Consider the following 26,623-nt stretch of genomic DNA (forward strand, 5'->3'; position numbering starts at 1 on the left):
ATACAATACAAGTTGGCACTTAACGATAATGATGCCACATATCACGTTATGTGAATTTCATTCTTCACGGGTCATTATGTTTATCTGATTTTTTATTGTTCATTGTTGAGTTGGGATTTTATTTTGGTAAAATCTATGATGCCAAAAATATATAATACTTCAAAAGATTTGACCAATCAAAACTTTCCGTAAATTTTAATGAAAACCTATGTGATTTGTTAACTTTTGTGATGTCAGTTAAATGATTGCAAGTTTTTTTGATCAGTTAAATGAATTTTTTTTATTATGCAACTTTTTAATATAATAAATAGAACTCATGGTGGAGCCGTAATCATATCGCAGTTTGGTTTTGGGTTCAAAATTTGAATTTTTCATATTGTATTTGGTTCTAAGGAAAAGATAAAAAAGGTAGGGAAATTTATACAAACCTAATACAGGCCAAGCGAACCTATACAAATCTACAGGTTTCCTACCATTCCCTTCCTTTCCCTAACTTTTCCTCCAAACCACAGTCTAAGCAATACTGGTTTCACTATTTAATTTGAAGATAGAACCTGGTTTCTTTAGGAGTAAGCTTTTATATTATATATTTATAATTTGTGTATCTTTTATGTTACTGATATTATTTTAAATAAAAATGTTGTAGATAACTAGATATGATGCAATGTTTTGACTTTTGTTTAGAATTTCCTTCTTAATGTCATATGCTTGTAGAGAAGAATTCAAGAATTCAAGCCTGAGTCCGAATCTGAGTCTGAGAGCGGAAATCCATTTGCAAATCCACTACTTTCCAGACTTTTGCTATTTGGTTTCGTTCACCTTTTTAACTGATCCTCCAACTGGGATTTTTTTTTTAGATTTTTTCTTTCTAGAATTCACCAGTTTCTCACCTCCGTTCAATGTTTGTGTATCTGTTTGTCCCGATTCAAATTCGAATCCAATATGGTCAAGGCAATCCATATCGTATCCATTTAAAAATGTGGATCGGATAAGATTCACTTTAATCCAATCTCACGTATATTTGCCCAAGTGCAATAGCTTCCAAGTTTCATCATCAATATTCGCAATATGCATTAAATATAAGAATCCCACAGAGGTCCTGTAGGATTCCAACGGGTAAGATTAGATTCGGATCCGAATATTAGCCGATAAAATTGAATCTAGTTATACCCAATTCGAACGTAGTCAGTCGGCCAGATTTCTGTAATTTATTTCTTGGTTATCCATTAACATCTCTTCTTTTTCTTCTTCACCTTCTCTAAATCATTTGTGGAGAGTATTACAGCTTCCCCAACCTAATTCACCAATATTTCGCTCGATGGAAGTAACCTCAGCAAGTCAGCATCAATCCTATGGCCGGACCATTCATGGAACATGGTCCCTTCCAGCCTGGACGCTTGAGATGATGGGTTTCTGATAAAGAACAAAATTCTTGGAACTTGGGTAATTCAAAGCATTTCAATTTTGAAGTTCTTTCAAGTAAGAATCTTCTGACTGAGCCTGATTCAGTCATTTGACCCTTCACAGCTGAGAATAATCTTAACTGGTATTGAAAAGATTCCCAGAATACAAAGACGTCTCAGTCGCAGAGATTCAGATTTGTACTTATCTAACTGCATAAAGCTATGCGGGAAAGTAACAATTTAAATAAAACTTCTTTAAAATACTGTTCCATTTTAAAATGATTTCTCTATTACTATTTCTCGAGTGAAGCTTCAAGGCAATACAGTTTCTATTAGTTCTACTTTTAAAATTAAAACACCTCCATTATAATTGATAAATATAGAAGTTCTATCAGCAATCTCTCTCTCTCTCTCTGTACTAACCACCAGCCTGGTCGTGATGAACTGATGATATTTGACGTCTTGACCTCTATATACTGTCACTCTTCTACAGGTGAGGACACTTTTCCATCCCCACCACAAGGAAAAAAACTATTAAGAATTGAAGACCTGCTTAGTAGGTTTGGGAGGACCGGAGGTTGTAAAAAAAGGGTGGGTCGTCCCACCTCTCTGATTTATCTGTCAATGATTATTTTTCAAATTCCGTTTACAATGGTGCTTCTATCGTGTTCTATCTTATAATCGGAATAAATAGCTTCAACCTTGTTTTCTGTAAGTTAACTTATACCAAAGAAAAAAAGCAAAAATACTGCCCCTCTGTTCCTTGTGGCTATCTAGGTGGACGGTGGGATCTCCCAGTCCTGAGGCAAGGGACCTACATCATATATGATTTCTCTATGGCAAGACCACACGAGCTTTATTGCTTCTGGAGTCCCAATTCCTGCACCCCGGGGGTCTCCAGCTGGTCCAAACCTGGAAAAACCATTGTTTCGGGTCATTTATAAACACTTTCAGCGTATCTATGAAAGACATCACTAACAAACACTTACCAATGATTCTGTGGAGCTCCAGTGGTTCTGGCACGAATACCAGCATATGTAGTCCCGTTCACAGATTTCCCCAGGACATCCTGCACAAGTTCTCATGATCATGAGTTTCTTAGAATAGAATAACAAATGTATTAAATGATTCCAGTTGCTTTTCACTTCCATGGGTGAATACTAAAATCTCTATTAATATGTGCTTCCTCCAAGTCATCAAAGAGTTCTATTACAAAATTACCAGGCTAATCAAGTTCATCAGAGTTCTAACTCGAGTATGTTGTCGAACAGACAGAACTAATGCTCATTCTTATGCGCGTACACACACACACAAGGCACCAAGGCAAAGTCACGCAATAGGGGGAGTACCTTGTGGCCTAGTCATCTAGGCAGGTTGCAGGTGCCCAAGCGATGATTTTTTTTTAAATAAAAAAATAAAAAATCCTAGGGTAGTTACCTAGGTCTCATAGTAATAAGCAGTAATCTTTTACTAATAATTACCATAATTCTCATGAAATAAGTATAAACCCCATATCAAAAGATAGAAATTAAATTACTTATGCAAAGAAAAATAATAAAGAAAAGAAAACACACAATAAGGATTGAGCCCTTGTTTTGGTCATAGGAGAAGTTGTCCTATTGATTCTTGTAGTGTCATCTTCAAGTATATGAATAATAATATCAATACTATAAACCCAGAATATGAATAATTTAGTCTAATAATATCTATTGTACTACTATTAATAACATAAAATGAAAATATAAAAATATTATGTGGTGTCTTACATATAAATATATAGGTGTTTGGGAAAACACCTTAGAATCTAAGCATTGCCTAGGCATCACCTTGACAACTATCAGACACACACACACATTCATCATCTACCAATATAAGCTTAGTACCAATTATTTAACACCAAAAGTATTGATACTCAACTACTCCTTTCATGCATGTATGTGCTATTCCATATATGTTCCTCTCAAGTCTTAACAAAACTTGATGCCAATCAATGGGCAAAAAATTGAACCCAAGAGTTACATAGAAGCCATGGTTGTCAATGGTCATGAGAAGATCTTCAGAAGCCTCCTTGGCTATCAACTGCAGCAATGATAAGAGTAACTTAAAGTAGTTTTCCCATTACTTCGAAATGGAAAAAGGTCATTTCAATTTGAAGTTTTAAGGGAAACACTTGCCCGACGGTCTTTAGTTGCCAAGTTCCTGACAATTCTTTCTTGTTTTTCATGTATCTAGATGATATATAATATAATATGTAGTATATTAAAACGGTAATACCTCAATTGAAGAGCATAATCAAGTAATCAACAAGCCTAACAATTAAAACATGCATCTACAGCAATGGGATGACCATTATTTGTCAATTTTAGTATATGAGCAAGGTAAATTTGAATCCAAGAGGAACAGCAGTGCCAAAAAAAGCCATTGGTTGAAGTAGAAAGAAATGATTTAAGTGCCAATAATTTCGCAACAGATATGGCATTAAATAGAATGGAATGGTGAAACAGGATTCATGTGGCTGACCTGATAATGGTTGGGATAAGGCTTTGGTGATAACGAGGAGGAACAGCAGTGGATCCTGTTTGTTGCTCATGTGATGGGACCGCAAAAGGACTGATTATGATCCACTGGTGATAGAATTTTGATAGGGGAATATCTTTAGGGTCTAAGGCCTAACACAAGTTCTTTGTTGTTATTCAGTTACATGAAAGACATTCAGTATCACTTGCAGCATGCGATGTGATTACAAAAGGGCTGCATTATGATCCAATTGGGATTCAACTCATTTTAGCCGGATCTAGATGGCCAATGAATCTGGTTGGATCAAATTTGGATAGACCCCAATCTGATCCACTATAATCTTATCTGATAATATATTTATGTTTGTGTAATGATTAATTTAATGATGATTTTGGTTTAGCTGAAATTGATTCATGTAGATGGAGACATTAGGTTAAACTAATAGTGCAAGTTATTATTTGCATGCTTTATGTTTAACTTTCTAGGTTTATGTACATATTTATTGAGATCCAGATCAAATCAGACAGACAGATGTTTAATTAAGTCCAATTTGGATAAGTTTTCAATGATCTTTCAGATATCAAATTGAATTTGGATATCCCGGATTATCTTATCTGATTGGTTTTGGATATGCTGCTATAGTCCTACTAGTATGTGAACGCAAAGAAATTAAATGAACACTACTAACTCCACATATACTATATTAGAAAAGAGATTCGGGCATGAACAAATATCACAGAAATGCCCTAATACTAGAAATAAAGGTTAAATTGAAAAAAAAAATCAATATTATAACTAATGATTCTTGCCTGTAGAAACTGGGGATCATTTGAAACCACGGCTGCCGTCAAGTGTGCATGCATCCTCTCAAGAGCATCCAACACCTTTGGAAGTTGCTCTTGTTTATAATCAGTAACAATCTGAACAAAAAAAGAAAAGAAAAAATTATCAACAGTATAAATCTAATATTTGTACATACCATGGTTTACCAGTAGTTTTCTTTTGGTCCCATTTGGAGTTACATATGCAAGGCTTTGACAGATGAATGAAAACCTTTCTGAGGCATTGTACAGAAATGGAAATTCAACATCAAGAGTCAATAATGTATTCCATTACTTGATAGGAAAAAGTGAGTGCTCAGAACTGGATTATAAGCCAGATCCTTTTAAGCTTCTTTCTTTTCTATATCAAGAAAATCTTATTTCCTTCTGAGAATTAAATATCATGGTTGTGCAACCAGAAACATAAATCTTACCTGGAATGGTCCAAAGATTTCCTTTCTAACAAGCTCATAATTGTTGTCTTTCAGCATTTCATCAAGTGGAACATAAACGGCTGTTGGTTTGATAGCGCCATATATATTTGGAATAGAGTGGTTTTTCAAAGGTTCACCACCAAATAGTAGCTTTGACCCTGGTAACTCCAACACTTTGTTTATGTGTTCTAGCATTTTTTCAGTTGTACACTACAAAAAAGAAAAAGGAGAAGTCTCTATAAATGAATGAAATTGATATTTAAGTCCATCAATACCATAAACAATTCCACCCATCTTACAACATAGATCCCCATTACACAGGATGAACATGCATGGGGGGTGACCCACAATTCAATGGATATTATTATCCAACCCAAAGAGTATGATCCTAATGTGTGTTGAATCCCATTTTCATTGAATTACTTCTTTCTTTATTTCTTATTTATTAATTTGGTTACTTTTAGTTCATTATGCATGATTTCTACTCATCCAAAAGGTTATGACAAACTGGACATATCAACCAAGTATTCTAATTATTTATGTAAATCATTTAATTTCATGTATGACACGAGATAATACAGAATGACAGCAGAAGGATCTTACAGTAAGAACAGGGCCAATAGTTAAATCTTCCAGCTTCCTTCTCTCTGCAAGATCTTTCAATTTAGAAATAAGTGAAGTTGTAGCCCAATTCTGCATTGAGATGTATAATCTGTGTTAGAAGAAAGAAACAAAGAAGAATGATTAAGTTGAAGCATCAGACAAAATATACCCCACTCTCCACAGAAAATAACTTAAAAGTATTAACAAGGTTTCTATGAAACAAATACCAGCCTGCCTATGTACTGGAGCAAATTTGCAGGTGGGGTAGTTCAGGGAAGAAACCCAAATAATGGAATCTTTGATGTGGCAAGATGGTTGGGGTCCCAAAAGGCTCCATATGTTCCTCTTACTCCTTTATTCATGGGGCAAATTTCAGTCCATGAAGACTTTCTACATGGCACCCTAACCATGTTGCATATGGAAGATTCAAAGGTTGTTTAGACTAGCAAAATTATCCATATCTATCCTTTGTTGTACATTTTGGATGAACATGGGGAGGGAGGGTACCATTGCCAAGATACACCATCAGAGGATTTTGCACAGTGCTAGTCTAAAAAACCTTTGAGGAGGTCACCTGCAAAAATATCTCAATATTGTAACTTTTTAATTTCACCTCTTTCCGTCCATGTGATATTTTATGGATATCTCATGTCTAATACATTCCTGTTACCCCTTTCATGGGGAAAAATTCAGCCCAAGAAGACTCTACATGGCACTGAAACCATATTGCATATGGAAGATTCAAAGGTTGTTTAGACTAGCAGCGCTATCCATATCTATCCCTTGTTCTACATTTGGGATGAACATGTGAAGGAACGGTACCATTGCCAATATACACTATCAGAGAATTTTACACATACTTATAGCACAAAGGGTCTACTGTGAGAATATTTAACAGAAACTGCTGACCTCGTGCATGAATAGAATTGATTGTGCAGAACATTTTTGACCACTACATGCATATGCATCTTGGTCACAGACCCATGCAACATAATCAACCTGCAAGTTAAAAACTCTAAAAATTATGTATGTAATGACAGCACAGGAGATATAAATTAAGTAAATTTGCAACATTTAGTGGTTAATACACAAACCTGTTGAACATCAGGACCCAGTATTTTCCAGTCAAACCCTGCATCTTCCAATTTAATACGCCCCTTTAAGTCCACAGCTAACTTATCTGCCACTCGTGAACTTCCGGTAAAAAGAGTCATCTGTGGCTTTGCCTGTTAAAATATCAAATATAAAAATGCATAAACAGAGATCAATCGCTTTACCCACCATCCAAGTTATTCATATGGCAAGGGTATAGCTGGACACAGTGTTGGATACAGCAATGTTTTAAAAACTGACCTGGAGGCCGAACCTTTTTTGCCTCCAGGTTGCGGGTCACTGGTTCAACCGGCCAGGTCGAACGGTTCAGACCGTGCCACATCATATATATACATATATATATATGTATATGTATATATGTGTAAAAATATATATATATTTTATCAATAAATAATGTATAAATATGTTAGATGTATTTTTATATTTAAATTATATTTTTAACTCAGTTTTTATTTTTTTTTATTTATAAAAAAATATTAAAAATTGCAATTTGAGGCAGAAAAGGGTATTTTTTGCGAAAATAGCGGGGTATGGTGCCTTGGGACGCATAGATCTTGAAAAATTACCCAAAATAAAAAAAAAATCACCCAAATCGGACATCAGAGTGAAAAGTTATGGCCTCTGAAAGTTTGCATACATTGAGTGTGTAACCCACGATCTGGTGACTGGGTCGAACGGGTCAATGGTTGAACCGTCCAGGTCAAACGGTTCTTGACCAAGTCAACGGTTTTGACCAAGTCAACGGTTTTTGACCATCTGACATGTCTTGACTGAACCAGACCCGGAATCTTGGCCAGGTGACGATTCGAGTGGTTCGACCGGCTGGGTCAACGATGGGTTGAAAACACTTGGATACAGTATTTACACTAAGGCTTTAAATATCTAATATGATACAACGCCCTTGTACAAGTATCTTGGTATCATAGTTCACCATTACTTATGAATATAGAGGCTTTTCTTTCTGATTTTTACTGAAAATTAGAAGAATTATAACATAATACAAGCAAGAAATTCCATAGTGCATGATATTTAAGAAAAAAAAAGTTAGAAAATTTCAGCATTTTGTGGAGAATTTTTTTGGTGCATGCCCCATACCCCCATCTGAAATTCTGAAATGTCAAGATGACTTGCCTAAGGCCAGATTTGTGAAGAACAACCCTTTCCCACTGGGGACAGTTTCTTTTGGTATTATGTTGCATTTTGATGGTGTGTACTGTATCTGACATGTAAACAAATTTGGAAGCGAAGTGGAAAGCCAACCTAATCCATATTCTGGTTAATTAAATTACATGTTATGGCCACTAGAACAACCCAATTTAGTCTTCATAGTATGGTAGTATACCATGTTGCAGATAGTAGCAGTGTATTGAATCAATTACAATAAAGCACTAATGTATAGGAGCACAATTGCACAAAAGTGGTTCAGCCTGCAATGGATGACTCCTCTAACATGAAATTAGGACTATCTCCATGTATTCAATCTTGAAAGAACAAAAGTAAAGACATATAGTAGTTACTCAAATACAGGTATCTAGATATAACCAGGTCTTTTCAGTATCAATAAAAGGAAAGTCAAGCAACACAATGTGAATCCTCAGTAAATCAACAGTCAAAATCCATTAGTATGGTTGAAATGCAAAAGATGCCATGACATTGTTTAATGCATATCAGTAACTGAATTAAACCATATCCAAGTTCTGCTATTCCTGAAAATGTATCCTCATAAGAACTAACCTCCAACAATAGCTTATTCATTGTCTTTCCATCAGAGTTGATGAAATCGACATCCTCCCTAGGTAATCCGCAATTATGTAGTAGTCGGAGCATTTGCTCCATCACAATGCTGACCTGTAAAACATTTCAAATTTGAATAAATAAAAAATGAAGATAGGAAAGAAACAATTTACATAAAGATTTGTAGAATTCTAAATCTTAGAAGATTGGTTTTGCAAAAGATTGCCAATTTATAAGACCAACTAAATAGAGTGAAACTCTAATGTAAGTTTATTCACTATGGAAATATGAAACCAATAGTATTTTCCTCTCTAGTATATATTGGTAATACCATCCTATACCAGTCAATAATATCCAATCTTGCAATAATTTCCTTTACAGCTAAAGTTTACTGAAAGCACATTATGAACTTCATAAAATCTGATATGAAAGAAGGACAAGTCATACTTTGGAGAGAAAATTATAGGAATTTTAAGGTCATACCTTGCTGTCAACTTTAAGAATAGGTTTGTTGCCCATATAAAGTGCACCCATCATTTGCAGTATGGGAATTTCTAGAGGAAAATTGAAGGGAGTGACAATTGCCACCTACAAAATTAACCCCCCAACATTAATTTCAAAGAATAAGGCAAATAAATAATGAAAGCATAATCTAACCATCAGCAACAAAAAATTCAAAAACAGAAACACATAAATGTGCATGATTGGACAAACCTTTTCTGATTTTAACGTTAATACATGGTGAAAACAAATATTGGACATAATATACTTAAACAGCATGACTACCTCCTCTATCTAAATGAAATTATATAGGAACAAGACTTGATTAAATCAAATTAAATAGGTTGTTTCCTGAATACAGTACAACTCCTCACTGTACAGCACATGCATGTATCAATTGTTTCAGTTTCTGAATTCTGATAGAAAATAAAATGTTCAAGTTATTAGCATGGAGATACCATAAAATGAAACATTACATGGCCATGCCTCTGTACCCACAGTTCTACATTGAAAGCGATGTTTGTGCCAAAAGAAAGAAAAAGACTTACAGGACCATATGGCCAACGAAGGCCGTGACTTTGCTGACCAAGATGATTCCCCGGTACCGCAAAAGATCTTGCAAGGAAGCGTACCTGACAAATTAGCAAAGCATAACAAAAAGAAGAAAGCACTGCTTCAGTGTCAACAACAGAGATTGACTACCTTATAAAAGGAAAGATAGTTGAATAGTTTGTATAGGAATTACAAAAAAAAGTATAAATAAACCATAATTTCAGGCACAAATATGAATGTTGCAGTAAAGATCACTGGACAGTATTGGTACTTAATTACCCCAACAGTAAACACCACGAAATTCATCAATTAAGAGTTAAAAAATTGTCATAATTAGTTAATTACAGGATTTACTAATAGAAAATTGAAGTTACCAATGAGAGTGCAGCAAAGAAGCCTGAGGAAGTTTGTGGTCAGAAATATCAATAAATGAAATGTTGCTTGGATTCTCCTAAATAGACAATGTGTAAGTGTCAGATATGCGCCAGAATCTGACACTTCACAGACTACGTAACAATTCATTTTATCTCCAATCTCATTTGACATAAATGAATGTCTAATGTACAAGATGAATGTCATATTTTATATCAAATGTTACTTGGTAACAAAGGCAACATTTTAGACCCTCCTTTTGCAAGCATATAATGTTACAATTCAGAGAATATGAACTATTTTACTAGTATATGCTTTTCCATATCTGTGTCCATGCAACACTGAATGAAAGTAAAGTTACTTTTTCATACATACATACACAGACATGTGAACTCACAGTTGTGTATGCATGCATTTTCTGCTTGAACAGGTAAATCTAAAAGCAATAGTAGAATAATCTTCATAAATATATGACTGTTCTTCATGTACCTGGTCACCACAGAAATTCTCCAAAAATTTCTGGCTAACATAAACCTCAGCAAGGGCCTGCTGGTAACTCTTTGGAGATACCCTTTGTATTAGCCTTGTAAAAAAATTGGAAACCTGAAAATGTCAAATTACTGAACACTTAAGACATGCAGAAATTAAACTGGCTCCTTTATTTGTTTCACAATACTATAACAGGAAAATGAAATTATATTTCCTTCAATACTATGTCCTACCTCCGGTTGAGAAAGCATGTGACCAGCCCTAGCAGACACATCTCCAAATAAAAGATATCTGGGGAACATAATTTTTTGTAAGAAAATCTGATTGTGCAACTTGTAAAAAAATGGAGAAAAGTGTTGTAATTAGTTTGGACCAAAGAAAAGAATTCTAGTAAATCAGAAACAAATGCATCATAATATTTCTACATAAATATTCATTATGCTGCAACAGGAAGGAAGTTCAATAGCTTTATGATTCCAGACTTTGTGAGCAGCAATTCATGGAAATTAGTAAACAAAGAATCACTTAAGGGGTTTACCACATATTAGCAAAACAAAAAGGCACAACCATAAGAAGAAATCCATACCTCTCTGGTGCTTTAAATGGATTGTGAAGACCATGTTTTGGACACTTGGACAAGCTCTCCACAAAAGGCTGCATAAAGAAAAACAATCAATTCAAAAAAATTCTTTTCAAGAAAATATTGTAAGAAAACCATAGGCTGATGGAATTTCAGGAAGGCAGAATGGGAATAAACAAGAGAAATAAATGGTAGTTAAGGACTTAAGGGCACCGTTGTAAAGTCATAGGATCCTAAGGTGGGAGGGGCACTAGTGCCGAACCATATTTTTCGCTAAAAAGAGGACAAACCAATGCAACAGAAAAAGAGGCTCAAGTCTAATATATGGCCAAAATACCTGCAACTCTGTTTCATTCACCTCAGCAACCTTAATAAATGGTTCTCCATTTAGCGGATCAACTACAGTACTCCAATTAGAAGATTCAGTCCATCTACCTTGCACTAAACAGAACCAGCACACAAAGTTCACACTACATGACAATTGTAGGCATAAATAACCAAAGAATGTGCAAGTGGAAATGGTTACTCAGTTATGGATATAATAAAAACGAGTTCCAACATCTAAGATGAAATAAATTTGATATGGTGAAGGCACATTTGATTTCATCTTTAATCAAATAAAGTTGGCATACTAATGGAAAATGAAACATAGTTGGAATAATAAAAAAAAGGAACTTGTATACCTCAGAGTCAGTTCCTCGAATTTCAGCTAATACATATATTTTCATTTTTCATGTTTTATCTTCTTTTACCTTTCTCTTTCTGATCAATAACAAGCTCACTAATGTTAGCATATATTATAGTGCCACCTCAAGCCAAGATAAAAATGAAATGTTCTGTCAGGTTCGCAGCCAGCACAAAAAGTTTAAGCCAACCAATATGAATATGAACCCTGAATCATTTTGTGCACCACTAGGGCAGTCTCTTTAAATAATATGCTATAATGATATTCAATTGCAATTGAGGGCAGGAATTTGGCTCTTTATAGAGCACCACAGCAGGAGAGAATTGTGTAGCCAGCCCTAGAATAAATTCTGGTCCCACGTCAATCAACAGTTACTGTCATTAGCCAAGCCTTTTTTACTTATAGGGGACTTTAATGAAGCGGACTCTGTCTTGCCTCTTGATCCTACATCATCCACTCATAACTCTAGATTCACATCTAGCCAATATCATAATATGGTGTTAAACAATGGTCTTATTGAGATTAGCATTCAAGGAGGAAAACTTAGTTGGTCCAATAAAAGACACTTAGGACTTATTTCTAGAACACTAGATAGAGCTCTAGCTATAGAGGTGTAAAGTGGGCCATGCCGGGCCGGCACGACACGGCCCGTGGGCGGCCTGCCCTAAAGGTAGGATATGTCGTGCTGGCCCGCGGATCGCCACAGGCCGTGCCGTCCTCCCCGGTGGAAATTTTGGGGGTCGACCCGACATGGCCCAGGCCCAGGTGGGCCCATGCTATGCCGTGCGTGGGCTTGGGCCATGCCGGGTTGGGCCACAGGGCGGGCCTTGGGCTTGGACCGAACCGGGTTGCACTGTTTTTTTTTCGTTTTTTTTTTGATTTTTTGAAAATTTTGATTTCTTTTCTAAGTAAAATTGTAAAACTAAAATATTTAACTTTCCTATGAACTTTGGGAATTGGGAACTATTTAAAAAATTAAGAAATGAGAAATCCAAGTTATTTAACACATAAATGAAAAAAAAATACTTAACCAAATTGAAATAAGAATGATGGAATAACAAATTGGAAGAGAAATAGGAATTTTATTTCATTTAAATTTGAATGGTACAAATTAGTGAATTACAAATACAATGATTGGATCATTGCATACTTGGATGAATGAAATATATGGAATAAATTAATAAAACATAAAAAATACAATATGGTTACAAATTGAAAATAAAAATTACATTGTTAAAAAATTAAAAAAATATATCAAAAAAATTAAATAAAATTAAAAAAATTTACAATAATTTGAAAAAATGAAAAATTCTATACAAGCATTCAAATTCATGAATCATCATTCATGACTTTCATCATCTACTTTAGGTGAAATGTCTAGTGTTGTATCACTCCACCAGGCTAAAATATAAAAATTATTTGATACTTCACCTAAATTAAAAGAATTTGCTTGTAAATAAAAATTAAGTTCAATAAATGTACTTGTTGTAGAACTAGCAGATTTCTGTCTTCTACTTATTAAATAAAAAACTTTTTCTCTTCTACTATTGGGCTCAAGGTCAGAAGTAGAAGAAGAAGATGATGAACAAGTTGTAGGAATATTTCCGACAACTTCAGATTCATACAAACTGTGCATTCCAAATAATAAATTATTAATTCATTTGTTGCATCAAAAAAATGTTTTAAAAAATCTCTTATACAGATTGCCATTTCCCAGTCTTCCTCAAATATCATATCATTAGGCATTTTTAAATTATAAAAATCAGAAAGAATTTGTGTATGAGATATACAACTTTCTAACATAGCATAGGTAGAATTCCAACTATGCTTTACATCTAATATAAAATGTTTATATTTTAAACCATAATTTTGGCATAAATATTTAAATTCTTGTTTTCTTGCCCTTGAACTTTTTATATATATAATACAATTTCTAATTTTTGAAATATGAGTACAAATAATATTCAAGGCATCTTGAATACATGAATTTAAGATGTGACATGCACATCTAATATGAAATAATTTACCATTTAAGCATGGTTTTAATTGAGATTTTAAAATATTTATTGCAAAATCATTATTCCTGGCATTATCAAAACTGCTAACATTATTGTTTTCTATTCCATAAGCATGCAAAGTATTTAAAATACTTGCAGCAATAGTTGGGCCACTATGTGGCCATTCAAGCCTAGTAAAACTTAAAATTATTTTATTCAAAAGCCATTTTTCATCAATAAAATGGCCAATAACACAAATATAACAAATATTAAATTTGGATGTCCAAACATCCGAAGTAATTGCAACTTTAGAATTAAGATTTGCTAACAAAGAAATTAAATTTTGTTTATATGAATAAAAAATTTTTAAAGCATAAGTTCTTATAGTATTCCTAGAAACTTTTTTATATTGTGGGTTTACAGAACTACGCAACCATTTTTCTAGCTTTGGATCTTCAGCTAATATAAATGGTTGTTCTTCATGTACAATATACTTAGCAAGTTTTTGTCTCATTTTTTCTTGTGAATATCTAAAAGTACCAAAACTAGTCCCCCTCCCAATCTGTGTTTGGGTTGTTTCTCTCCCTTCATCTTCCTCTCGCTCATGTGTGAGTAGATGTCTGCTTAAATGACCCGTACCACCCTTGCTACAATAACTAAAGTCTTTCCTACATTTTTGGCAAACGGCCCTTTTCCCCTTCCCATCAATATCCTCTACTTTGAAAACTTTCCAAACCGGGCTACTCAACTTAGAAGCCCTCCTTTTTCCCCTAGTATCACTACTACCGGGGATGAAAGTTCCACTTCCATTGACATCAATCGCATCAATGCTAACACTATCGTGATGCGATTGAATGTCATCCATGGCGAACATGTTGGGGAATCGGTTTTCAAAAGAGCCGGCCATTTTTTTTAATTCTAAAAAGATAAAAATTAATCTAATTCAACTTACCCAGATTTCCGGTTCAAAATCCCAACTTGATTTCAACGATTGAAGCCTTTCAACGTCTAAGCCTCCTGAATTGAGATACTTGAACTGGTTGAGCAAGCCTTCTTGTTGAAAGTCGAAACTTCGATAAAGTTGAGACTTGAGAATTAGAGAATGCAGAATCAGACAATAAGCTAATCATAATTTCTCAGATTGCAGATAATTGAGAATATATGAGTATGAGAGAGAGAGAGAGAAGAGAATTGTTGAATTGGTGTGATGAGAATGGTGGAGGATAGGGCTATTTATAGGAATTGAACATAATTCAATTGCCCAAAATACCCAAAAAACTATCTGTTATTTAGTTGTTGGGAGGGGTATTTTGATCATTGTAAAGTTACTTATAACTTTACCCAAAATACCCCCCTAAACTAATTGTTATATAGCTGTTGGGGTGGCATTTATGTCATTTTTTCAACCCCCATAAGCAAAACACAAATACCCCCCTAATATGGCTGTTTATAGCTATTGGGGGGTATTTCTGTAAACCCCCCCCAAAAAGATGAAACTAGCCATTGGCCTACCTCGGCCCGCTACGGGCCTGGCATGCTGAGCCGTGCCGTGCCAGCCCAGCCCATGGGCCACGAACCCCTGGCCCAGCATGGCACGAACCTCCGTGTCGGGCTTGGTACGACCTGTGGTACCAAGCTCGAACCGAGCTCGAACTCGAGCTCGAGCCTTGTAGAATAGTCTCGAGCCGAACTCGAGCCTGGTACTATTCGGCTCAGCTCGGCTCAAATCCACCCCTAGTTTTGATCATCATCCATTAATCCTAAATACTACCCCCCTAAAAACCAATTTCCAAAGCCCTTTAGATTTTATGAAGTGTAGCTGGCTGATAGTTCCTGTAATGAAGTTATTCAGCATGGTTGGGAGATACAGACTCATGGATATGTTGCCTACTGCTTGTCTCAGAAGATGAGTCAAATTAAATCTGACCTTATTCATGGGCGAAAATTTAAATTCATAAATCCCCAAAAGAAGTTAAGTGATTTGGAGCAACACATAATCTATGTAGAACAATCCACCCCTTGGAATCAATCACAACTCTCAACTTTGTATAAACTGTATGATGATATTCAATCACAAATAGAGAGTTTTTGAAGACAAAGATCCAAACAAATCCGGCTTTCATTGGGTGACAAGAACATAATTATTTTTTCCATAAAAGTACTTTATGCCGACAGAGAAAGAATGAAATACAAGGAGTAAAAGATAACCATAATTATTGGGTGACAGATCATAAATCTATCTTGGATGTCTTTATCTCGTATTTTTCGGAGTTATTTACTCATCACCCCCAATCTGATTTATCCTTTGTGTCAGAACTTTTTACCCCTATCATTTCAGAGGATGAAAATAATTTTTTTAACTGCCATCCCCTCTGAAGATGAAGTTAAAACAGCTTTTATTCAATATTGGTAGTCTCAAATCTCCTGGACCAGATGGAATGCCAGCATTAGTCTATAAACATTATTGGGAGTTAATGAGTTCTGAAATTGTAGCTTTTGTGCAGGAATTTTTCCAGAACAAGAAATTACTTAAATGTCTAAATCATACTTTTCTTTGTCTAATCCCAAAAAGGATACCCATCAGTCTGTGTAATGTTCTTTATAAAATCATGTAATCATTCATGGAAAGAGAGACGAGAGAGAGAAAGAGAAGAGGAAGATATGATTGAGAGACAAAAAAACCAACTACTTCTAGCTGTCGCCAGTTTAGTTATTTATATTAACTTAATATAAAAGGAATGGGAGATTACAAGTATGCCCCTGGTGGCACTCCCTATAAACAAACTAATAAGAAAGAACGAAACTAACTGACAGCATCTTAAGCTAACAACCCACTAACAACAACTATAAAATAACAATTAAATAATCCTCACAGCACTCCCCCTCAAGTTGGACTGAATATGTCTATCATGCCCAGCTTGTCACATAACTCATTGTGCCGCGAGTATGGAAGCCCTTTTTTGAGGACATCAGCGAGTTGTTCCTTGGAGTTGACATAAGGGATGCAAATTTCCCTTTTTTCCAATTTTTCCCTTATGAAGTGTTTGTCCACCTCAATGTGCTTGGTCCTCTCATGTAGGACAGGGTTGCAGGCGATGTTTATGGCTGCCTTGTTGTCACAGTAAAGAGACATAGGATTATGAACAACAACTCCAAGCTCCCCTAGAAGATTTTTTAGCCAAAGGACTTCAGCCACCCCATGTGCCATAGCTCTATATTCAGCTTCAGCACTTGACCTTGCTACCACACTTTGTTTCTTGCTTTTCCAAGTCACTAGGTTTCCTTCCACAAATGTGCAATACCCACTCGTGGACTTTCTATCATCCACAACACCTGCCCAATCAGCATCTATAAAGACTTCCACCTTTAGGTGATTATGTTTACTGAATAGTAGACCTATTCCGGGATACTTTTTTAAGTATCTAAGAACTCTCTCTGCTGCCTCCATGTGTGGTTTCTTAGGAGAGTGCATGAATTGGCCTAGAACCCCAACTGAATAGGCAATGTCTGGACGGGTCATGGACAAATAAATCAGCTTTCCCACTAACCTTTGGAACTGTTTCACATCTTTCAGAGGTTCACCATCACAGTCACCCAACTTGTGATCAACATCCATGGGAGTATCTACTGACCTTGCACCTAATTTGCTTGTGTCTTGTAATAGATCAAGGGTGTATTTACATTGAGAAATGAAGATACCCCTTTCTGAGCGGGCGACTTCAATTCCAACGAAATACTTTAGGGGACCTAAATCTTTCACTTCAAATTTAGATGCAAAGAATTGTTTCAATTTTTGTATTTCTGAACTCCAATTTCTTGTAATGATGATATCATCCACATACACTATCACTACAACAACTTGTTCCTGACATCTCTTCACAAAGAGTGTATGATCAGACTGACATTGTTTGAAGCCTACCTGTTGAATTGCCATGTGAAACTTACTGAACCAAGCTCTGTGAGATTGTTTTAAACCATAAAGAGACTTTCTCAGCTTGCACACCTTATTTTCACTTCCCTTGGCACAGAATCCAAGGGGTTAAACCATGTATACTTCCTCCTCTAAGTCACCATTTAAAAAAGCATTCTTTATGTCCAGTTGATGCAATTCCCAGTCAAGGTTAGCAGCTAATGACAGGAGAACCCTAATTGAGTTCATCTTAGCTACTGAAGCAAAAGTCTCATCATATTCAACCCCATACACTTGAGTGTACCCTTTGGCTACTAATCTTGCTTTGTACCTTTCAACTGTCCTGTCTGCCTTGTGTTTAACTGTAAACACCCACTTTCTCCCTTGGAAGATCCACTAATTCCCAAGTTTGATTTTTATGAAGAGCATTAATCTCCTCCTTCATGGCATCTGTCCATTCGGGGCATTTTAAGGCTTCTGCAACATTTCTGGGAACAGGGATGCAATCAACTGCGGATAGAAAGGCTCGATATGAGGGGGGAATGTGATCATAGGAGACATACTGAGTAATGGGGTGTTTGGTAGTGCATGACCTGACTCCCTTTCTTTGAGCAATAGGAATGTCAAGGTCATCCACAGTAGGAGTACGGGTATCAGTAGGTGCAACAGGGATTGGACTTACCTCCTAGGAGTCTAACAGTGTCAGTTGCTCAATGTTTGGCTGCTCCACATCTTTATCACATTGCTGATCTCTACAGCGTGTACGTTGGAAGACACGAAAGGGAAGAATGGTTCAGACTCAAAGAAGACACATCCATAGACACAAAAACTTATGACTAACGGGATCAAAGCACCGATAACCTTTTTTAGAGGAGGGATACCCCATAAAGATACAAGGAATGGACCGAGGGTCTAACTTACCTCGAGACGGAAACAAATCATGGACAAAGGCACGACAACCAAAAACTCTCATGGGAATGGAAAATAAAGGGGACTGAGGGAACAACAACTGATGAAGGGCCATGTAGTTCAGCACTCTGAAGGGCATGCGATTGATGACATAAGCAGCTGCAAGTATAACATCCATCCAAAACCTTTTTGGAACATTCATGTGTAACATCATCCCGCGAGCTACCTCAAGGAGGTGTCTGTTTTTTCTTTCTGCAACACCATTGTTGTGGTGTTCTTGCGCATGAGCTCCTATTAATAGATTCGTGGGAGGCAAAGAACTCATTGAGCTCACCATGGAAATATTCTTTTGCATTATTGGATTGGAAGATCTGTATTTCAACATGGAATTGCATAAATACCATCCTCTGGAAGTCTTTCACAATCTTTGGAACTTCGTCTCTACTACGCATAGGGAATACCCATGTATAGTGAGAGTAGTCATCGATCAATGTGATAAAGTACTTATATCCGCCCTCAGAGATTATAGTAGTAGGCCCCCATACATCAGAATACACAACATGAAAATGAACACTTGATCTTTTATTATTTGAGTGAAAAGTTGTTCTACATTGTTTGCTCACCTAACACGTTTGACACTGGAACTCTGACATTGAACATGACTTAAATAAAACCGGAAACAAAAACTTTACTATTTCAAAAGAAACATGACCTAACCGACTATGCCACAAAAAATTTGACTCTTATTTGATTGACTATGTGACTCTGAGGATGACATCGAGAGACTAGCTTTGTTGTCGAGAATGTAGAGACCATTCACTAAGCTCCCTCTACCAATCGTCCTCCCAGAAGTTAGGTCCTGAAAAACACATGAACCAGGAAAAAAGGTTACACTACAATTTAAAGAGCTTGTGATACTACTAATTGAAAGCAAATTTATAGGAAGTTGAGGGACATGCAATACACAATTCAGGTTAAGACCATGGGGAAGAGATATTGATCCTTAGCCTGCAATGGGGGAGAATGATCCATCTGCAAGCCTCACTTTATCCCTTCCGAACAAAAGGCTATAAATCTGAAACAAGTTCGGCTTACCGGTCATGTGGTTAGAGACCCTTGAGTCAATGATCCAAGGGGAACCAGTGGTAGTAGTGACATGGAATGCAGAAGCCGCATTACTTGATGTAGATGCAAATGATGGAGTACCAGTGACTGAACTATCCATCTGTCGCAAAGCCCTACCATATGACTCCAAGTGGTCTCTGAAGGAATTCATTATATCTTCCTTGGGGTCAGAATTAGTAAGGTGGTCCCGGGTAGTATCGGCAACCTGAGTATCTTGGGTTGCCACATGTGCTACATTATGTGATGTGTTCATCTTCTTCTGACCTTGCCCTTTACCTTGTTCTTGGTTCTTCACTGCCCACTTGGGTTTCCCGTGAATGTCCCAACATGTGTCACGTGTATGCCGTGAGCGCCGACAGTGGGTACAAAACAACTTGTCTTTATCATCAGCCTTCTTGGTGTCACTTTTCTTTCCCATGTTGTTATTACTCATTGTAGCCAAAGCAATTTGTTGCTCCCCCTCGGTTGTAACCATCACACTCCGCCTACTTTCTTCCGATTAAACAAGGGCATATACCTCGTGAACCGACGACAACTCTTTGCTTCCTAAGATCTGAACTCTCAAGGGTTCATAGGCAGGGTTCAATCCCAACAAGAAGGCAAACACACGCTTTTGAGAAACCAGCTTCCTGTAGGCCTTAGCATCGTCATCATGTTTCCACTCTATAGCCTGATAATGATCCAATTCTTTCCATAGGAAGACAAACTACGATTTCCCTGTTTACAGATTGAGGATTCAGCTTGCAACTGGTAAACCTTGGCATAATGCCTTTGCTCAGAATAGGTAGTTTTGGCCTGTTCCCAAATCTCACTAGCGGTGTCTGCCCACATAAAGTTATTCTTCACATCAGGTTCCATGGCTGCAAGGAGCCAAGACATCACCATACTGTTTTCTTGGTCCCACCTATCATGTTCAGCTATCTCACTCTTGGGTTCTTTCACCCTTCCATTTATGTAACCAGCTTTTCCCCTTGCCGTTACATAAAGTTTTACACTTTTAGCCCACTCCAGGTAGTTTAAACCATTTAAAGGGGTAATGGGCATGGGAAACATCATGTTTTCACTTCCCATACCAATTGTGTTGCGGGTCGGTGTAACCCCCGATGAAGTTGAATCACAGTTTGCCATAAAGTACTGCTGAATCAGACCAAATCCCACACAACCTGTCCAACACTTGTACGAAGGTGCCAACCAGAAACTAACTTCACAGCATCAAACAGATAAGAAAGGGAGTCTTTTTCTGCGTCGCCCTTTCTTCTACTAGGGTCTCCTTGATATTACGACCAAGGAAGAACCCAAAGGAAGAGTCGCAAGTAGTCTGCTAGGGTTTCTCTGTCTTCCACGTCCAAGAAATCAAAGAAAAGAGGACGAAGCAGGTTCACATGGGAGAAACCAATTTTTTTATAGCCCAGAACCTTGCTCTGATACCATGTAATCATTCATGGAGAGAGAGAAAGAGAATAAGAGGAAGATATGATTGAGAGACAAAAAAACCAACTACTTCTGGTTGTTGCCAGTTTAGTTATTTATATTAACTTAATATAAAAGGAATGGGAGATTACAAGTATGCCCCTGGTGGCACTCCCTAGAAACAAACTAATAAGAAAGAAAGAAACTAACTGACTGACAGCATCTTAAGCTAACAACCCACTAATAGCAACTATAAAATAACAATTAAATAATCCTCACAACAAATCATCTCAAAAATTTTGGCTACCAGAATCCGTACTATCCTGGATAAATGTATTTCCCCAAACCAATTTGCTTTTGTCCCAGGTCATCAGATAATGGATAATACCATTATAGCACATGAAATGCTCCATTTCTTAAAACAGCATAAACGGGGTACAGGCTATGTGGCCAGCAAGTTAGATATGGCAAAAGCCTATGATCGACCAGAATGGCCTTTTCTTCTTTCAGTATTAAAAGCTTTAGGCTTTTTTGAAGACTTTCGTCACTTCATACTTGAATGCATTTCCACTGTGTTCTAATCAATGGTACTTCTGCGGGAAAAATTCTACCTACAAGAGGACTTAGACAGGGTGACCCTTTATCCCCCTATTTGTTTACTATAGCCATGGAATGTCTCACCCGAATGACTGCAAAAGATGAATATGATCAGTAGCTCCAAGGCATCCAAATCTCTGCTAGAGCTCCCCCAATTTCCCATTTATTCTTTGTATATGATATTCTTTTATTTATGCGAGGACATCGAGATGAACTAGATAACCTTAAAACTATCCTCCAACAATTCCAGGATGCCTCAGGACAACTGATCAATTTCGAAAAATCAGGAATTTATTTTACCAGAAACATTCATCCTAGGCACCAAAGAATGATCCGCCGACAACTTCATATACAAACCCTTCCTGCAAATTCTAAATATCTTGGCCTACCTCTAGTTTGGGGTCGAAACAAACACTCCCAGCTATCCTACATTTTGGATAATCTCAAAGCCAAACTTAATAAGTGGAAAGCTACTGCAATAAGTCAAGCTGGCAAAAGAGTTCTTATTCAATCTGTTCTTCAAGCTATTCCAACTCATACCATGTCTGTTGTACAACTACTCCAAAAAACTCTAAATTCTATTGAACAGATTATTAAAGACTTTTGGTGGGTCAGATCTGATTCCAACCCTCATCCATATCATTGGTGTTCTTAGAATTCTTTAGCCATCCCTAAATCTTCAGGAGGATTAGGTTTTAGACACATCAAGTTAATCAATTTAGTATTACTCAAAAAATTAGCTTGGAGATACCTTAATGAGCAGCATAAATTGTGGGCCCAAATTTGGAAATCAAAATATCTCCTTAGTCATTCTCTTTTCCTTCTAATATCCCATCAAATAGCTCTCTATTTTGGAAATCAGCTGCCCCTAAACTTCATATTTCTACTTCAGGAAATAGGATTCTTAGTTAAAACATCCTCCTCATAACATATTTCTCATCTATCCTGGATCCAAACAACTGAGAAGTTTCAAATGATACCTCACCCCATTTCCTTCCCTGTATCTCAACTTACCTTCGATGATATTATCGACCATAATACTTGGAATACCCCCATTCTACATCAATTTTTTAATACAGAACAAGTTGAAAGTATTCTACAAACCCCAACCTTTCCAATCAATGCCTCCATTTCTTGGGTTTGGACTAAACAGTTTTCGGGTAAATTTTCTTCTGCTGCAACCTATAGAGACCTAATACAGGCTTCCCTTCCCAATGTTTCTGATCAACTTGAAGCTTGTTTTAAATGGATTTGGAAACTTCCCTGCCCTCTGCGTTATCAGTTATTTATTTGGAGAATTATCCAAAACTTTATTCCTATTAAAACACAGATTTTTTCTTCTCATCAGGACCACAACTGTGTTTTTTGTCAGAACCATCCATAAACTTTGAGCCACCTTTTTCTTGATTGTTCTTTCACTCAATCCATTATTTTTGCTTCACCCTGGAATATTAATTTTTCTACTACTCATTGTACCAACTAGCTTAATTGTATTATGCATCTGCGTACTCTTTTCCCTGAAAAAACTACTTTTTTAAAAACACTTAGTTGGTATGCAATTGCACTATATTACATCTGGTTTGTGCGAAATGAAAAATCATTTAAAGATATTATTGTTTCCAATCACTGGATTTTACACAAAACTAATACTGTGTTTAATAGTATTCTACTTATACCCACTCTTCATGAACCCTTGCCGGATTCATCTCCCACCTTAACTCTGTCTGTGCAACCATATATAGATGGTATCCTTTTAACAGATGCGGGGGAGATTTCTTCTAATGAATTTTGCTTTGGAACTATCCTCCTCAATCGGCATTTGGACTGTATTCAAATCTCAGGAGGTTGGAAATCTTTGAATTTGGTTGAAGCTGCGGAACTTTTTGCTATATATCAAGGCCTCATCCAAGCGCAACAGTACAGTAAGCGGCACATTTTGGTTTACTAAAATTCTCAGGCAGCTATTCAAGCCTTACAAGGAAAAACATCTCTCCATTGGTCATTGTTGCATCTTCTTCACTGAACAATGAACTATGAACCTACTTCAAGAATTTCAATCAGTTGCTTGTATTCACATTAGTAGAAAATATAACACTACAGCCCATCAGATTGCATGCAGAAGCAAAACTGCCATACAGGATTATTTTTTGCTAGATACTTATACTTCTGATGTATCTGATATCTCAAACTATGTATCTGTATCTTTTTCTTAATATATTAACTTTTACCTTTCAAAAAAAAGGGGGTGAGTTACTCGAGTAGAGTTTTCTGACCAATAACAAGGAGACGCGCATATATGTATAAATAGGTGCATACTTCTCACTTTGAAATACATACCCAAATTTCGTACTTCAGCTGGTTGAGAGCCTGAGATCTTTTCAACTTCCACAGTAGCAAAAGGCAGTGAATATACAGATCTGCAATGAATAAAAGAAAGAAAATCTATTAAAATGAGAACCAAGTTAAGGAAATCAAGAAAAAAAAGTAACCATACCTCTACAGCATTTTAGATATCTAGCGCATACAAGAATAAGCTAGTTCCTCAACAGTCTCAATATTACTTTTCAAAGCATAATAATGAGAAGATTCATATATCAAACATCCATCACTCAATAATAAATATAAGCTCTCTATTAGCCAATGCTGTAACACGGAGCAGGAGCAGAAATATAAAGAGGACGTTGAAAACAAACCTCCAATTCTATCTTTTCCTTTTTCTTGCGATATATTCAACAAATAATACAAACACCGATTCACATGTGAGAAACAATGGCTCAACTCCTTCAAAAAAAAAAAAAAAAACATTGTAGAGACATAGTGCCGAAGGCATTAAATAATCATTAGACCACACTGAAGCTCCAAAATTACTAATAATCCAATCACACCGACGTATTGATCATCACCGAGTGTGACCAGAATAAGGAATTTTCACTGATTTCAGCAGACAATCTTATAAAACCTCAACCATCAAAAGACGCCTGATCATAAAGTGCTAACCGAGCTTTCAAGATGACAACAATACCAACATCGTATAACTAAGAAACCAATCCCACAACTAAATTCACAGCATCACAGAGGAAAAACTAAATTGAAGAAAACTCCGACCATACTTGGCTGCTAATGAGTTCAAGGAACAACACGAACCCAGAAAAGTTCCCGGTCTACTAAGAAACCCATTAATCAACAACAAATCAAGTTGCGAAATTAAATATACCACCATATACCTTGAAACAATGAATGAAGAGTTGAACCAATTCAAAGCCAATTTATGAGCTCTGGCTTGCATTTCTCTGCAGACTCCAAATCTATACATCCTCTTCTAGCAGTTCGGCTTCGGATAAAACCCTAGAACCTTTCGAAATCTCAAAAATAAATAAACAAATAACGTCTGAAACTCTACTGATAGAAAATACTAAAGAGCAAACAAATTCTCTTGTCTGCGAGAATTATATATGTTGGCATTTAAGGATAGGTTCCAATGTTCCATGTCGACTTTTCACTATACGAAATTGCTTTTATTCAAGGGATTTTATAAGATATGAAATGGTAGTTCAGTTCATCTGTATGAGTAATCGATCAATCCATTAACGATTTTATCGAACGGTATAGGACAATCTTATTATTCTTGTCAACTTGTGCGCAAAAAAATCACAAAATGGTGATGGATGTTAGCTACATGACATATTTCTCTTCTACAGTAAGATCTTATGCGGAGAACCTGGCTTGTAACTTGAAAGTAGAAAATAATAATACTATTAAAAATAATAATATTATCATCGGAGATGTTTCCAAGGCGGAAATGTGCTGGGACGTTATGGGGTGCCCACTTGTAGAGTATAATCTGAACTCTTATTTTAGTCGCTGAGCAGCTGATGATACAGCTAAAAAGGAGTTTTTCAAAATTAAGAATTTGGGAGGGTTGAATCGGGTCAAATATCACTCTTAGATCAGGATAATGGTCCGACCAACCCGAAATCAGGAGTAGTGAACTGAATGGTTATCCAAACCGATCCAGTTCAAATCAGCCCCTCACAGCACATCTCGGAGATGTTCCCAATACACGGTAATGTGCCGTGGGGTGGGGGGACGTTGTGGGTGGGGCAATCTTGTGAGAGGCTGATTTGATCTCCCCAGTTTAAAGTTTTAAATTTCCTTCTTTTAGCTTTCGGGGGCGTCATGGTGGGTGTGGGGGCCCATATTCTTTCACATAGCCCACGTTAGGTTATTATCTCGGGCCTGGGACACAGGACTACTAGTACTGTGTGGGGCCCATAGTTTTTTAAAAATTTTAAGGACTTATCGTTTAAGAGAGCTTTCACGTTGCTGCATTAGTAAAAACCTATAAGCCATATTTGATAAAAAATTCGAGAGATTTCAAACTGACCATTTTCACTTTTTCAGTTATTGAGCTGAAATATAGCTAATACCTAACAGCCTACCGAGAAATCAAAGAAGAAAACCTTCACATGCTACCCCCAGCACAACCATCAATCCATTACCAGTAACTATAGGTGTAAAACGGGCCGCAGTATGGCCTGGGCCTGTCTTTTATATAGTATATATTACATATATAAATATTTTATAATTGTAAAATATAAAATGGTATATCTAATATATATTGTAAGTGTTATATTATAACATTTGTATATATAGAATAAGAAAATTTCTATGTAGCCCATTACATAAAAAAAATGTGCTGGCCCACAGACTGGGACAGCACAACAAAACCAGTCCATGGGTCAGATTTAGACTTAGCTTTTGTCAAAATTTGAATGGGCTCAATCACAAGCGAACACAGTCCATCAACAAAACATAAAACATATGAGGTCTTTTTCTGTGTGGGCAAAATAGGATTTTACTGCTTTTTATTT

At 36.4% G+C, this 26,623-nt stretch overlaps 1 protein-coding gene across 1 annotated transcript; it reads right to left on the bottom strand.

Moving 5' to 3' along the window:
• Positions 1-1,981: 1,981 nt before the first annotated feature.
• Positions 1,982-25,201, bottom strand: ALDH12A1 (aldehyde dehydrogenase 12A1). Its single transcript, XM_010244079.3, has 16 exons — positions 24,977-25,201; positions 24,090-24,169; positions 11,457-11,560; positions 11,126-11,193; positions 10,773-10,830; positions 10,540-10,653; positions 9,675-9,758; positions 9,109-9,213; positions 8,626-8,739; positions 6,873-7,004; positions 6,688-6,777; positions 5,779-5,868; positions 5,176-5,385; positions 4,730-4,840; positions 2,393-2,472; positions 1,982-2,315 (listed from the first exon to the last, which is right to left on the bottom strand). Exons 1-16 carry the CDS (start codon positions 25,063-25,065, stop codon positions 2,177-2,179), a joined length of 1,668 nt encoding a protein of 555 aa, XP_010242381.1. The 5' UTR covers positions 25,066-25,201; the 3' UTR covers positions 1,982-2,176.
• Between the last annotated feature and the right edge of the window lie 1,422 nt (positions 25,202-26,623).

Source organism: Nelumbo nucifera, chromosome 4 (assembly GCF_055504915.1).
Source record: "Nelumbo nucifera cultivar China Antique chromosome 4, China Antique-T2T, whole genome shotgun sequence".
Lineage (NCBI taxonomy): Eukaryota > Viridiplantae > Streptophyta > Magnoliopsida > Proteales > Nelumbonaceae > Nelumbo > Nelumbo nucifera.

What these genes read in the sequence shown, in the direction of transcription:
- ALDH12A1 (XM_010244079.3), bottom strand. Translation starts at nt 25,065, where the DNA reads ATGTATAGATTTGGAGTCTGCAGAGAAATGCAAGCCAGAGCTCATAAA. An exon ending in TCTTCATTCATTGTTTCAAG is followed by an intron (nt 24,170 to 24,976) that starts GTATATGGTGGT and finishes TATTCATTGCAG; the next exon opens with ATCTGTATATTCACTGCCTT. An exon ending in AGCTGAAGTACGAAATTTGG is followed by an intron (nt 11,561 to 24,089) that starts GTATGTATTTCA and finishes GGTTCTGTTTAG; the next exon opens with TGCAAGGTAGATGGACTGAA.